Genomic DNA, 13,587 nt, shown 5'->3' with positions numbered 1-13,587 from the left:
GGAGCCCAAAGATGAATCAGAACAGCTTCTTTCTTCCATAATGGAATATATATATATATATATCTTTATATATATCTATATATATATATCTATATATATATCTATATATATATATATATCTATATATATATCTATATATATATAGATATATATATATATCTATATATATATCTATATATATATAGATATATATATATATCTCACTGCAGTATCATGTCATCTGAAACTGTGTCGTTACACACCTAAAGCCACAGTGGTGTTCCAGGGCCCCCGCAGCTCCGGGGCCCCAACATTCACCCTGTTATAACACATCCACATATTTGAGGCTTGTTCTTGCCACATTCCTAGACTGCAGATATGAGGGCTGTGTTTTAAATGTCTGAATTCACTTATTTTTATTCACTGCGGCTCCTCTTCTGAGCAGCTCTGGATGAGTCAGCCTGAAGCCTCTGAGAGGAGGCGCACATGTGGAGGGTCTCTGTGAGTTAATCATTCCTGTCATAGTTTCATGCGGCTCATGTAGGCAGTCAGCTGAGCCTCCCGGGCCATCTGATCAAAGGTCCTCCTGTGCGTCTGCTGCCTCACCCTCTCCCTCATGTGAAAGGAGGCCCGGGCCAGCCTGTGCGCCTCCTCCTGGATCTGCTCCCGCTGCCTACTCAGCCTCTCTCTCCTCCACTCCTTCGTGGAGATGTTGCTCTCTCTGACCTTCCTCGCCTCCTCCTCCTCCCTCTGCATCCTCTCCCTCAGCCTCTGGTGGCAGAGCTGCCTGTGTTTGTTGCGCTCCTGCGTCTGCTGCGCTCTGGCCCTGTGCCGGGCCGAGGCGTGCATGGCGGCCCTCTCGGTGCGCCGCTGGCACAGCTGGACCAGGATCTGTTTGTGCGTGAGCTGCTGGAAGCTCTGCAGCTCGGCCCTCAGACGAGCCCTGCGGATCTGCTCGTCCTCCAGGGCCGCCCGCTCCTGCAGCTCCCTCAGCCGCGCCTTCGCAGACTTGGCACGCCTCTGGCAAGAGTATCGAAGCTTCTCCTCGAGTGCGCTCTTGGTGTGCGCCTCCTCCTCCTCCACCTGCTGCTCCACCTGCTGCTTCAGCAGGATGTGTCGCAGCAGCTCCCTGCGGTTCCCCTCCTCCAGCCTCTGCGTCCTCTCCCTCTCCCGCGACACCCTGGTCCTCCTGGCCCTCTGCTCCCTCTCCGCCGCGACCTGTCTCTCCCTCTCCAGCCTCCCTCTCTCCACCTCCTCCTTCTCCCTCAGCAGCTTCTCCTGGTAGAGTTTGCGCCCCCCCGCCTCCTTCTGCGCGGCTTCTCTCTTCTCTCGGCGCTGCTCCTCCACCTCTTCTTTCAGCCTCCTCCACCTGTCCTCTTGCAGCATCACCTCCTGCTCGAGTTGTCCCGCTTTCTGCTCCTCCAGCCGCCCCCTCAGCCTCCTGCGGGCCTCCAGCTCCTCATGCCAGCGCTTCGTAGCCTGCTTCAGCTTCCTCCTCCTGTCTTTCTCAGCCTGAGCACTCCGGGCCTCCTCCCGCCTGCGGGCCTCCTGTCGCTCCTGCTCCTCCTGCTGACGGAGCTGCAGGGCAGCCTGCTCCTCCTCGTGCTTCACCAGCATCAGAGCGGCTATCTTGCGGTCAGTCTCTGACACGGTGACGCACATCTGCTTCCTGATGTCCTTGGCGAGCCTCCGCAGCTGAGTCTCAGTCGCCGGGGAGTGCCTGAGGTCTCCCAGGCTGAGGGTGCTCACGGTGCTCCTGTCGTGGTGAGCAGAGGTCACAGATCTCCCTCTGAGGCACAGATCTGCGTACGTGATGGGGCCCGTCGAGTGATTTCTCGGTTTGGTCTCAGGCACCACCTCCAGGCCCGAGACGTTACCGCCTGACCAGCTGTCCTCCTCGGCGGCCCGGATAATCCTCTCCCTCTCCTCCCGGCACATTCGCAAGCGCCTCATTCTCTCCTTTTCGTACGATTCGTGCATGACTCTCACGGCCTCGAAGGGCACGTCGCTCCTCTCAGCGATCCGCTCGTTCAGCGATTTGATGAGGAGCTCAACAGGTTTGACACCCAGCCGCGCACAGGAGCGCAGGGAGCGGGGGCTCGTCAGGACGAAGCGACTGCTCCGAGCAGCGGCCGAGTCGAAGTTGTTCAGGTCCAGGCGAGACCCCGGAGAGGTAAGATCCCCCATGATGGAACACCGGGTAAACTACCCAGCCGAAGATTTTTCAGGTGCTCCAAAAACAGCTCCTGCTCTCGTTCCCCCGCAGCCTCTCCGGCACCGCAGGGAGGTCACGGAGGGATTATCCGAGGCTTTCAGGACACGCTGCACCCTCAGCTGCGGATGACAGTCAGAGGCTCGAGAAGTTTCCTCTGACCAGTCAGTGACAGCTTTGTTTACAGGCTGCAGATGTGAGCAAGTCAAATGTATTCACCCACATGACTCATAACCACTTCACCCCAATTGAATACAATGAGTTGAATTGTAAATCAATATTATCCAAATAGTCCCAAATATTCTGTTTCCTTTGTATTGATTTGCATTTGCTGGATAACATGTAGCCTATCTGATCATCACTGACACAAGTATACAACACTTTCAGAATGTGTTGCACTACATAAGGCACCACAGGCCAAAGCAGCCACGTCATCTACAGTCAACAACAGCCATGAGAGGAAGAGGGAGAGACATTCCCCACACTCCCTTAAAAAATCGCTCACTTTTGTGAGCTGTTGAGTGAAGAGAATCTTTATAGACGTTGTGAAACTCTACCAATGACAAATCCTTATTTATTTGGGCCTTCTTGTAAATTCGGCATACGTTATGGCCTCGTTTCTGTAGTCCCCGCATCTGTGTGTGTGTGTGATTATGATGAATGCAATGATGAATAAAATGCCTTTCACAAAACCTACAGTGATAATAGTTTAAAGTCGTGACAGACCCAACAGAAAGGGAACGTTCTGCAACTTTTACTTCTCTCACTTGTCTATGTCGTCGCCATGCTCGTGTCGGACAGCTGGAAGTGACGGAGGGACGCTTATGGTTACCGTGACAACAGAACAACTTTAACTCTCCGTCGCCTGAGATATTCGTCATGAGCGCCATCTGCCGGTGGAACACGAGCACGATCACACAGCGCCTACGTACACTACCCCCCGCCTACGGGCTGCTGGTGTCAACGGCCACTGAAGTTAGTTTCATAATCGGAGGACGTGCGTGACTAGAAGACCTCACCTCAGAGGCGGAAATTTCTAATAGAATAATGAAGAAGAAAAGAAAATCGGGGTTTGCATGTGATAATTCTTGATCGTGTGTGTGTAAGAAGAGAAATATTATTCAATAAATTCTCTCAGACTTAAACATGGAATTTACTTACATACTTAGATATGGAATGAATTGTAAGTCATAATGTAGCCAATTTTTAAGACTCGCGATCAGATTCATGAGACACATCGCTATGATCTCCAATTACGGAATTGATGGTATTTATGTTATTATTGATTGATTTTCTCTCTATGGCACTTCATGTTTCATGTTATTTATTGATTTAGAAACACATCTTCTTCATCTTCAAAATATATTTTTAATGATTTAGAAATGTGCTTAACTTTATGATGAAATATAGAGTGACAGCGAGATCGAAAAGTGGCTAAAGGTATGTCGATTGCTGCTCAACGGCATATACCGATCCCTAGAATGGCATACCGATCCCCAGACTGACATACAGATTCTCGGAGTGGTATATACCGATCCCCAGACTGACATACAGATTCTCGGAGTGGTATGCTGCTATTATGCCGCTGTTATTCCACCGACACATGATGGTATGTGCCGCTTGAGATTGTTACGGCACTGAGAGACTGTTGGATGGGTACCGCTCCCTGATGAATATGCAAATGTAATGCCACTGGGCTGGTTTGACGACAAGTGCAGCCGTAAACATAAACTTTTTTTTTTTTTTTTGTCTTTATTGACAATGCTAACTTTACACTTTACCGCAAGTAATGTTATGTTGTTGGGATTGTAGGCAGATAGACAGTAATTAGACGTGGGACTCTTACGATATGATAGTAAAGTAATATGTCTAAATATCCGCCTATAAACTACTTAAAGCTAATGAAAGCGCTAACCTTAGCTAACATGGCTAATATTAACCCAGCCACCTTATAGCCAGTCTGACTAATCGATAGCAGAACTTTTGAGCCTGCCAACAAAACAATACTTAGTGATGGGTTTTCATTATTACGGTCGCTGGGCTAATATTAGCCATGTTAGCTAAGGTTAGCGCTTTCATTAGCTTTAAGTAGTTTATAGGCGGACATTTAGACATATTGCTTTTCTATCATATCGTAAGAGTCCCACGTGTAATTACTGTCTATATGCCTACAATCCCAACAACATAACATTACTTGCGGTAAAGTGTTAAGTTAGCATTGTCAATAAAGACAAAAAAAAAAAAAAAAAAAAAGTATATGTTTACGGCTGTACTTGTCAAACCAGCCCAGTGGCATTACATTTGCATATTCATCAGGGAGCGGTACCCATCCAACAGTCTCTCAGTAACAATCTCAAGCGGCACATACCGTCATGTGTCGGTGGAATAACAGCGGCATAATAGCAGCATACCACTCCGAGAATCTGTATGTCAGTCTGGGGATCGGTATATACCACTTCGAGAATCTGTATGTCAGTCTGGGGATCGGTATATACCACACCGAGAATCTGTATGTCAGTCTAGGGATCGGTATATACCACTCCGAGAATCTGTATGTCAGTCTGGGGATCGGTATGCCATTCTAGGGATCGGTATATGCCGTTAAGCAGCAATCGACATACCTTTAGCCACTTTTCGATCTCGGCGCTACTGGAAATATATGTGTCAGTACAAAACTTTGTATGTATAAGATGGTAATAGTCTCCAATTTAAGAAGCCAGAGGGGGGCCATTCTGTTTGAGATGTCAGAATGTCTAGTTTACATGAGTATTTAATATTTCACATGCATCACTTCATCACTGGAAACTCACGAAACCACTGGAGTTTAATGGGTTTCCAGTTTACATTTACCAATCAATAAGTTATTTTTCATTATTTGTCTTGAAATGTGGCATTGAAAGTGTTCACAAAACTGTTATTTTATCAATACGTTTAACTATGGTATAATATGGCCAACTTTTAATGTAGAGTAAAGTAAATACAAAAAAATATATAGCTGTTTGGTTATATTTGTCTTTGTTTCGTGTATTTTTTGGGGTAAAAAAAATAAATAAGATAAAGTTGTTTAAACGTAAGAGGTTCTCTTTCTCAGTCGCAGTTTGGCCACCAATACTAAACTAACTTCATCTTCGTCAACACTGATGAAATCGTCCTGGCGCGCCTTCAGTCTGCTACACAGGTGGGTGGAAGTTAACCTCAAGAAAACTAAACAAATGCAGTCCAACAGCAACCAGAGCACACTGCGAGTTTAACTATGTTTCGGCCTTTGTTGGAGTGGAGAGACAAGAATCGTAACGTTCAGCTAAGTCGCTAACACAACTGCTTTTCCTAGCTAACATCGACAAACGTTAGCACCAAAGATACAGACGAGTGGAACGAGATGGTTCACTATGTTGAACTTCCGTGTTTGCGTCAACCGCTGGCCCGCCTTTATTTAGCCCCTGTTTCCGTTGATATTTGACAAGTTTTATATTGACAAAACATGTTTATCTGCTTTAGGGGTGTTTGTGAACCACGTGTTCGCCTACTCGCAGTAGAGTCAAGGCTGTACTTTATTGGTATTTAGAAAACAGATGCGGCAGCGATAAGTAATTTACAAATATCGTCCCTCAGTAGCTGTCAGTAACGTTAGCTGTGAGTAACGTTAGCTGTGGTTAGTTGTCCTTTAGCACAAATTTAGTACCACATTATCGCTAAGCCGAATACTTTATATTAACCACATGCGTTAATCGAGTTATTTTTAATTTAACACCGGCAACAGTTCCCACCTAGCCTTCATTGACAAATTAGCGGGTGTCTATCTTGACTTTTCAAACGTCTTTGGCAATGTTAGGTTTAGCACCGTTTACAATAACGTTAACAGTTTGACATCGATCTACACAATCACGTGTTCTCTTTCCGTCGGAAGGTGGCGAATCATCTATTCGCTACTTCAGCAGACAGAAACATACATGTTGTTTATCGGAAAGTGTTGCATAAACGCGTTTCCCCTCTCGACAACGAACAGCTCGTCCGCGTACTAACCGACGATGAAGAGAACCAGGAGCGGCGGCGATGAGGAAGCTCCCCGGCAGAATGGCAGCGCTGGCGGGAGGAGAGGAGAGCAACAGCCGCAGTCTGACGGGGACAACGGCGGCTGCGACTTCGGCCCAGCTGACCTGCCAGACGACGACAATGACCCCGGACTCAGGAGGGAGATCCGGAGCAAGTACCGAGACCTCATCAACTCAGTGCAACGTGAGTGAGACGCACAGACACACAGGTTAATGTTGTTGTTGTTTATTTGTTGTCAAAATCTCTGATGTGTTTCCTCCTTGTGTTTTGTTTTTCAGAGAACAGGGAAGATATGCTGAGTCCCTCCAACAACAAACTCACAGAAGTTTTAGAAGAAGCAAACAAACTTTTTAAAGATGGTTAGTGTCATACAACTGGAGAAATGCAGATTTTTTTTGGGGGGGGGCTGAAGTCCATCATCATCGTCATCATCATCATTCAGTTTGATTTGTGTTCCTTTGCAGTCCGTCAGGCGAGAGAAGCAGCTCTGGACGCCCAGCTCCTTGTTGTGGCCACAGACCTGGGGAAGGAGAAAGCCACCCAGCTTTTCGCTGAGGGCAACACGTTCGATCCCACTGCTTTCGCTGAGCACCTTGTGAGTGAGTTTAATGTGTATACACGTTATGGCTGCGTACACAAAGAGTTGGGTTTGGGAGAGTTGAGCATTCACAAATGAAATTAGGCACTTTATTTGCTGAAACAGTTGATGTTATCGCAACATGCATTTGTACCTTTAGTCCCATAAACAGTAATTTACAGTATGTGTTAAGAATCATAGTAAGAGCAATTCATTTTTCACGCCCCGAACATGATAATCATATAACGATATGTACTGTAGAAAACGAAAATGTCTGTTTGCCATGCGAGTTCAATAGCAGTACACAATGGGGTGGTCATGTCGAGATCTCTCTGCTCCTCCGACAGCTGTCCTTCATGGGTCTCAACCGACTGGAGGACGGGGAGGACGAGCAGCCGAACGGGGACGTGGTCGATGGATACCTGCCAAAGGATGCTTGGCACAGACTGGCCAGGAGAGCCGAGTGCTGCTTCAGGACGGCCCCGTCCTTCCACTATATGTGAGTACCTCGGCATCTTATGTGCCAGCTGAGACTTTAGTGCCAGGACCTACAACAACCTATTACAACAACAACCTCTTATGACAGGAAAAGCGCCATCATTGCGTTGTGCTGTCCCGGAAAAACTGACGTTGGAGTGCACATTAAGCCTACTTTTATTACTAATTATAGGTTCACATTGCATTGTTGCTGGTTTGTTATCATCCCACAGCAGTCATTTCTGTCGCTGACTTTTTCATCCCTCTTTCAATCAGGATGGGTTCATTTCATGCAGAGCCGCCTCCACCAAAACAGAGGATAGAACGGCAACGAAAGGCACCAAGCAAGGAAGCCAAGCGGATAATGCCCACCCAGGTAGCTAATCTCACAATTCCATGGCTCCAGTCAGTAAGGATTTCGAGGGGGGACACAATCCCCCTTGTTAACCTGCAACCTCCATCCCAAAGTGGCTAGCAGGCGGACTGCTGTCCAATTTCACCCACATGATGCTACTCAGCCAATCAAATCTGAGTGTTGCGTTAAGCTTTGTGATTCCAGTCAGACGGTTGCACACGCAAAATAGAGACAAGACGTCGGAAGTCGGACAGTCTGAGATGACAGACAATGAAAACAGAGCATTTAATCAGTAACGGCCTGTTACATGTTCATTTTTCCCACAGACAGTTCAACAGCAGGGTGAGTCATATCTGAGACTGTGGTGATAATTAAAAGCCGAAATGTGACGCCCAAACACACCAACCCAAATCTGAATTGAAGGCACTGGTGCAAAGTGCAAAACAGAAATGATGATGTTCTGGACCTGTGTTTGAGGAAACCTCTGACTGGAGCTTTTTGAGTTCATGATGATGTAATAGTAACACAAATTTTCTCAGAAGGCTATTTTTTCCATTTTATAGTTGAAGATAATATTCACAGGTGTTGGATTGAGAGGGTTTGATTTCCCAGCTACTCACTGCATCTCGTTGATTTTGTCTGTCAGCTGAAGAAAATGGAAGACTCCCAACAAGAAGCGACAGAGAAAGAAGTTGAAAGGATCCTGGGATACCTGAAGAGTTATTACCAAGATGATCGTGAGTTCAAAGTCCACTTCACAGACGCGAACATTTCACCATTGTGTTTTTTTTTAATGTGCTCATGTGTGTTTGTTTGTACAACAGCAACATCCCCAATATCGTATTACGAGTTCGTCATCGACCCCAGCTCGTTCTCGCGGACAGTCGAGAACATTTTCCACACGTCCTTTCTGATCAGGGTGAGCCGTCTGTGTTCCAATGTGTTTCAGTTGAGCTTGTTTGCCCTCTAGTGACGGTCAGCAGGCGTGACAGTGTTGTTGTTGTGTTTCAGGATGGTTTGGCACGGATGTACCTGGATAATGCCAAATTGCCTTGTATAGGTGAGAAAATGTAACATTTTGTCGTATTGTTCTTAATGATGAAACGTCTTTTGGTGAATTATTTCACCAGTGTTGTATTTTTGTGCCTCAGCGCCTGTAGAGGAGGGGGAGGTGGAAGCTGGAGGATCTCAAAGCCGTAAACAGTGCATCGTCTCTGTCAGCCCGAAGATATGGAAGGTTAGCAAACAACTGGCCTGAAAAAAGAGAAGTATTATCCTCTGTGGTGTTATTTGTGTCTTTGGTCATAATTACAGAAGACAAAAGCAGCCATGCTTGTATTTTTTTTTTATATGCTGTCATCTCAAACTCCAGTTAATTAATTAATAAATTGGAGTTTTTTTTCTGGTGATGAATTGTCTTATCTTCAGAAATCTGACTTTTCTTTTCTTGAGGAAAACAACACATAAAAATAATTAACTTTTGACATTTGCACAAAAGAAATTGCAAGCACGGCTGTTCTCTGCGTCCGTACATGATATTAATGTACGCACTGTTTCTTTTCTAGGAGCTCATAGATGCCTTCGACATCACAGACACAATGATTCATCCTCCGAACACGCAGACTGAGTGATGGACCCTGCCACATTTTGTTAGCTGAAAATGAACATTGTTTTTAGGTGTGTCGTGTTTCTTTTCTTTTTCTTTTTTTTTTTTTTTAATTTCTAAATAAAAAATGTCAAACTGTTTGACAAATTTTTGCAATGTCCCTGTGTAGGTTACACTTGTAAACTGTGAGTTTTAATTTTTACTGTTTTTAAATGTTTGAATAATAAAAGAGAAAGAGGAGAAAGTGGATCCTGTTGTGATTTATATGGAGAACGCCCATGTTGAAAACTGTTGATGGCTCATTTTATTCTGCAGAATGTCTCAGCACTACATACTGCATTTCAAAACAGCTAATGCATATTTTATATGGAAATCAATGTTATTACAATTTATATTATTGTCTATTTATCCGTTAAATTTCTTGAATTGACTAATAGCTGTCCTCATTTTCCCTGACTTCCTGTCCGTTTTGGAGTCAGTGATTCCCCCCACCCTCCACTCTCCGTCACCAAACTTGTATGACTTTATTTTTTTCTTGGCAGTTCATTTATTCTCGTTATTTTTTGTGTTTTTCATCACTTGGCGTGTTTGGTAGTAAAAGTGTCACAGGGAGCGCTGGAATTGGTAGCTTTCCCTGTTCCAGATAACTGGTGTAGGTACCAAAACAGGAGGATCCTGCTCTCTGTGTGACTGAGCAGACAGGACCGCCTCTTTATGGACTTCCCTGTCCTGAGTGGATACAGCAGGCAGGGATACCAGAACATGTCTTTCCTCTTTTACTGCATGGGCAGGGGGAGGGGAGACATGGGTTACTGACTAAAGACTTTATAACAGTGATCACTGACGGAATATAGAGCTATTAAAACACTTGATATAAGAAGAAAATAATGCTCTGAGCGGTGCACACAGAAACAGTCTGCGGTGGTTCGCAATCCACCAATAAACAGAAAGAGAATAAGCGCAGCATGCCGTTGTTGCTGCTGGGTGGGGCCATGCAGTGCAGACCAGAGGACAAATTTGATCAGAGATATGGAAATACAATCATCTGTCTTTACTCACTACATCTTAGCCTCTGGTATTTGCTGATGTGCATAAATAACATTTAATGGGCTTTTTAAACTACAAAAATGGGAAATGATCATCTAACTTCTTGGTATCAACCAAGAGAAGCAGGTAGTTATCAGTAACTGCTGAAAAAAAAAATCTGTATCATGCACCCCTATGTTAGGCTCTCCATTCTTGTTAGGTAGAGTGTTTAAACATTTGCCAGCACTTTCATCATGATGACAATGACAATTCCAAAAAAATGCTTATTTGTTTGTGTGGTCTTAATTGTGTGAATTTCATTTGAAAGAAAGCACACTGTAGGCAGTTAAACTGAGGCCTGTTGGGAAAATGTTGCTGCTCCCATTGCACACATGTGTAGGTACCAGCAGACAGACTGGGGCTAACAAAACACACAATCCCTCAGTCTGTCTGGGCCGATATTGTCCCTCCTGCTCTGTTTTGGCTGAGTGAACTTCACCACGATCACATTTCACTGGACTATCGTGCATCCTCATCACGAGTGATGTACCACCATCATCCCTGCCATCTCCAGGGTCTTTTAAAGCGACAGGCACCCTTTACGCTGCCTCCCATCTCTTCCTCTCTCCCTCTCTGAGCGTTTTTTTCCCTCCAAAGCAGTGCTTCAGTCTGCTCACCCGTGCCGTGATGTGAGGCAAAGCTGCACATGAGGCTGGAAAAGAGGAGCTCCCTCTTTTTTTTTTTCTCCTCACACTCACTTGATCATGCTGGACTCCTTTGCGTCACGTAGATTTTTACATAACAATGGCTTGAAAATACATGTCACAGGCGCACCATGGGCGATGCAGTGAAGAGCATTTGTTAGTCACTTGCAGACACAGAGGCGTGCACACACACTCACTCTGTAGCTCCAGCACAGATTCTGCCTGCTCTGGCAATGCTGGCTCGGACTGAGAAGGATGCAGTTCTGCAGGAAGGTGCTCTGCCAGCCGTGTAGTGCCAGAGTCACTTCACCGGAGGAGGACATGGAATACAAGATGGGGAGCTGCATCGGAATCTCACGCCGCCAGGTAAACACAGGAGAGGCTGACTGCAGTGTAGCATCAATGTCTGTGTGACTGAGCATAAAGAGAAAGAGAGAGCGTGGAAGGGGAGCTGGGATAAATTGCACTGGGTGAGGAGCTGAGAGAAGGTGTACTCTAGTATTGGAGGAGGGGCGACGTCACGGGAGGAAAAGGAGCCGTGGAGGCGAGCAGCAGGGGGTGAGGAAGGGAGGAGGAGTATAAAAAGTGAGAGGGTGATGCTGATGTGGTGGAGGAGGACAGAAGGCAGGTTGACGTAGGGATTGAAGACAGGCATCTGACAGTGGAGAGAACCCAGCAGGACAGGACGGGAGGGAACAAGTGTGTTTCGAGGATGCTGCGATGACTGTCACAAGCAGAGCTGATCAAATCAGTGGTATTTATAGGGATGATAAAAATGGCCACAGACTCGGGCACTCGGCTCAAGATGGCCTCTGTGATGAGAATGATACAAAAGCTCCCAAAATACTTTCCAACCCTTCTGTGGTCTAAATCTGCAATTTTGTCTGTAGTTTGCTTTGTTATTTCTGCCATTTGTAGCTTTTTTTTGTTACTGCAGGTTTGTGTTTGTGAGAGTGTGTTTTGAACCCTGTGGACGGTGAAGGGAGGCATACGAGGAGCATCAGCACACAAGTTTAGAGGATGAATGCATGTGAAAGAAGCTGGAGGGACGTAATCAGTCCAGGATGAGGTCTGACACCTCTTGTTTGTTTACAGCGTCGCCTTAGAACTATTCCCCCCCCCCCTCCGGCTGACAGACCGGCCTCCTGAGCCTCAGTCAGAGCAGGTGACCTCCGCCCCCCCACCACCATCATGGCTCCCCTAGCTCCAGTTCAATCCCCTCCCTTCCTCCTGTCCCCCGACCTGTGTCCACCCTCCACCCCTCGTCCTCTCCTCCCACTGAGCCTCCAATGCAAAAATAGCAACAGAGGGACCGAGGCTCCAGAAACAAACACCAACCTCGAGTCTGACAGTAAACACAGAGCGGGGGGCTTTACTGAAAGCTTGAGGCAGACACTGTGTGGGGACAAGTCTCCTGTTTGCAGTGGTGAGTAGCACAGAACTGGAGCAGATCTTGGATTGTTTGGTTTATGTTGGTCCTTCAGATGGAGGAGGGTGAAATTGAAATGAGGGAACAAAGGGGAGGAGGTGGGGCGCGTTAAAACTTGTACTGAAATGTGTGCGACTGTGTTTTGCTCTTATTAACATATCATTTAATGTAGTATGGTCATTTCAATGTATTTGCTACAGTCTCCTCGGCCACTATGCCTTTGAATCTGCGGTGCACCTGCGTTCTTGGTCTGTTTCCTCATGAGAAAGAATCTATTATGAAAAAAGATGTGTCACAAACACAGGATTCTGTGAAGTTTAGAAGTTGTGTTCCTGTTGGGTCTTTGTGTCAGAGGGGTCAGATTCAGGGCAGGAATCAGTGACTTCATGCTGCAGGTGTCTAAGCACTGACATATGGTGCTCGTCCAAACCCGCAAGAGCTCAGAAGATGGCCCATGTTGAGTGACTGACGGGCCGGCGACAAGGCGAGAGGGGACCTGGCAGCAGTCTAATCATATGATTTGCCCCGGTGCTTTCCTCACTGCCAAAAAGCCCTGAAACACTGCCTGTCGGTTAAAGTGCACACACTTCCACTGTGTGTGTGTGTGTGTGTGTGTGTGTGTGTGTGGGGGGGGGGGGGGGGGGGGGGGGCGGGGGCGGGCATTGGGAGGAGAGTTGACACATCACAGAATAAGTGAGAATTAGGTTGTGAATTTCCCTGTGGAACATATGAAAAAAAGACATTAAAATACACACACACACACGCACACATACACACACACACACACACAAAATTCAAGTATACAGCCTTTACATCCGCGTGGAAATAAAGTGTGCATGACTAATTGTGCACAAGACCGGAATAAAGACTAACAGCAGTGGACAGGGCACAACTCTATTTATAAAGTCGTACATATTCAGGTCAGTGCTTTCTGACTACACACGGAGCGACGCACTGTCCCTGCAGTCATATGAGGAATGTACAAACAACCTTCCTGCGTGAGCCGTGTTTACTGCTCAGCTGCAGTGCATGCAGCAGAGGAACGCTCGTGTGACAGAAAGAAAGACGGTCGACCGGGAATATTTCATTACATAAGTGACTTTACCCATTATTTGATATAAAATTAGTGAGACAAAATTAAGAGCTGCTGTCCATTTCCTTAAACTTTC

At 46.2% G+C, this 13,587-nt stretch overlaps 4 protein-coding genes across 26 annotated transcripts in view; 3 read left to right on the top strand and 1 right to left on the bottom strand.

The window, feature by feature from the left end:
• LOC115596792 (zinc transporter ZIP9) overlaps positions 1-484 on the top strand; it is a 3,013-nt gene extending 2,529 nt beyond the window's left edge. Inside the window, exon 8 of the mRNA XM_030442208.1 lies at positions 425-484. Within this exon, the coding sequence (XP_030298068.1) occupies positions 425-484 (60 nt within the window). The remainder of the gene's footprint in view (positions 1-424) is intronic.
• Positions 326-2,341, bottom strand: LOC115596719 (coiled-coil domain-containing protein 177). The gene has a single exon (XM_030442089.1). It carries the CDS (start codon positions 2,164-2,166, stop codon positions 499-501), a length of 1,668 nt encoding a protein of 555 aa, XP_030297949.1. The 5' UTR covers positions 2,167-2,341; the 3' UTR covers positions 326-498.
• Positions 2,342-5,264: 2,923 nt separating this feature from the next.
• Positions 5,265-9,345, top strand: nsmce4a (NSE4A component of SMC5/6 complex). The gene is made up of 11 exons (XM_030442090.1): positions 5,265-5,369; positions 6,198-6,427; positions 6,523-6,603; positions 6,709-6,839; positions 7,169-7,320; positions 7,575-7,674; positions 8,300-8,390; positions 8,478-8,572; positions 8,665-8,713; positions 8,805-8,890; positions 9,219-9,345. Exons 2-11 carry the CDS (start codon positions 6,220-6,222, stop codon positions 9,282-9,284), a joined length of 1,059 nt encoding a protein of 352 aa, XP_030297950.1. The 5' UTR covers positions 5,265-5,369; positions 6,198-6,219; the 3' UTR covers positions 9,285-9,345.
• Positions 9,346-10,768: 1,423 nt separating this feature from the next.
• The window catches only part of tacc2 (transforming, acidic coiled-coil containing protein 2), a 58,157-nt gene continuing 55,338 nt past the window's right edge, over positions 10,769-13,587 (top strand). For 6 of the 23 annotated variants that reach the window (XM_030442080.1, XM_030442081.1, XM_030442078.1 and 3 more), the window contains exon 1: positions 10,894-11,355. In XM_030442080.1, the coding sequence (XP_030297940.1) occupies positions 11,245-11,355 (111 nt within the window). In that variant the 5' untranslated portion in view covers positions 10,894-11,244. Of the gene's footprint in view, positions 11,356-12,326; positions 12,416-13,587 lie in introns of those variants that run through there. The other 17 variants (XM_030442084.1, XM_030442073.1, XM_030442074.1 and 14 more) reach the window with 7 other exon arrangements.

This window comes from Sparus aurata, chromosome 15 (assembly GCF_900880675.1).
Source record: "Sparus aurata chromosome 15, fSpaAur1.1, whole genome shotgun sequence".
In the NCBI taxonomy this organism is placed as follows: Eukaryota; Metazoa; Chordata; class Actinopteri; order Spariformes; family Sparidae; genus Sparus; species Sparus aurata.
Note: the sequence above shows the minus strand (reverse complement) of the source record. Positions and strands in the feature narration are given on the sequence as shown.

Bases quoted from the DNA above. Each gene is read 5' to 3' on its own strand.
- LOC115596719 (XM_030442089.1), bottom strand. From the start codon at position 2,166: ATGGGGGATCTTACCTCTCCGGGGTCTCGCCTGGACCTGAACAACTTC.
- nsmce4a (XM_030442090.1), top strand. From the start codon at position 6,220: ATGAAGAGAACCAGGAGCGGCGGCGATGAGGAAGCTCCCCGGCAGAAT. The intron at 6,428-6,522 runs GTGAGTGAGACG...TTTGTTTTTCAG, and splicing joins CCTCATCAACTCAGTGCAAC to AGAACAGGGAAGATATGCTG. The intron at 8,391-8,477 runs GTGAGTTCAAAG...TTTGTACAACAG, and splicing joins GAGTTATTACCAAGATGATC to CAACATCCCCAATATCGTAT.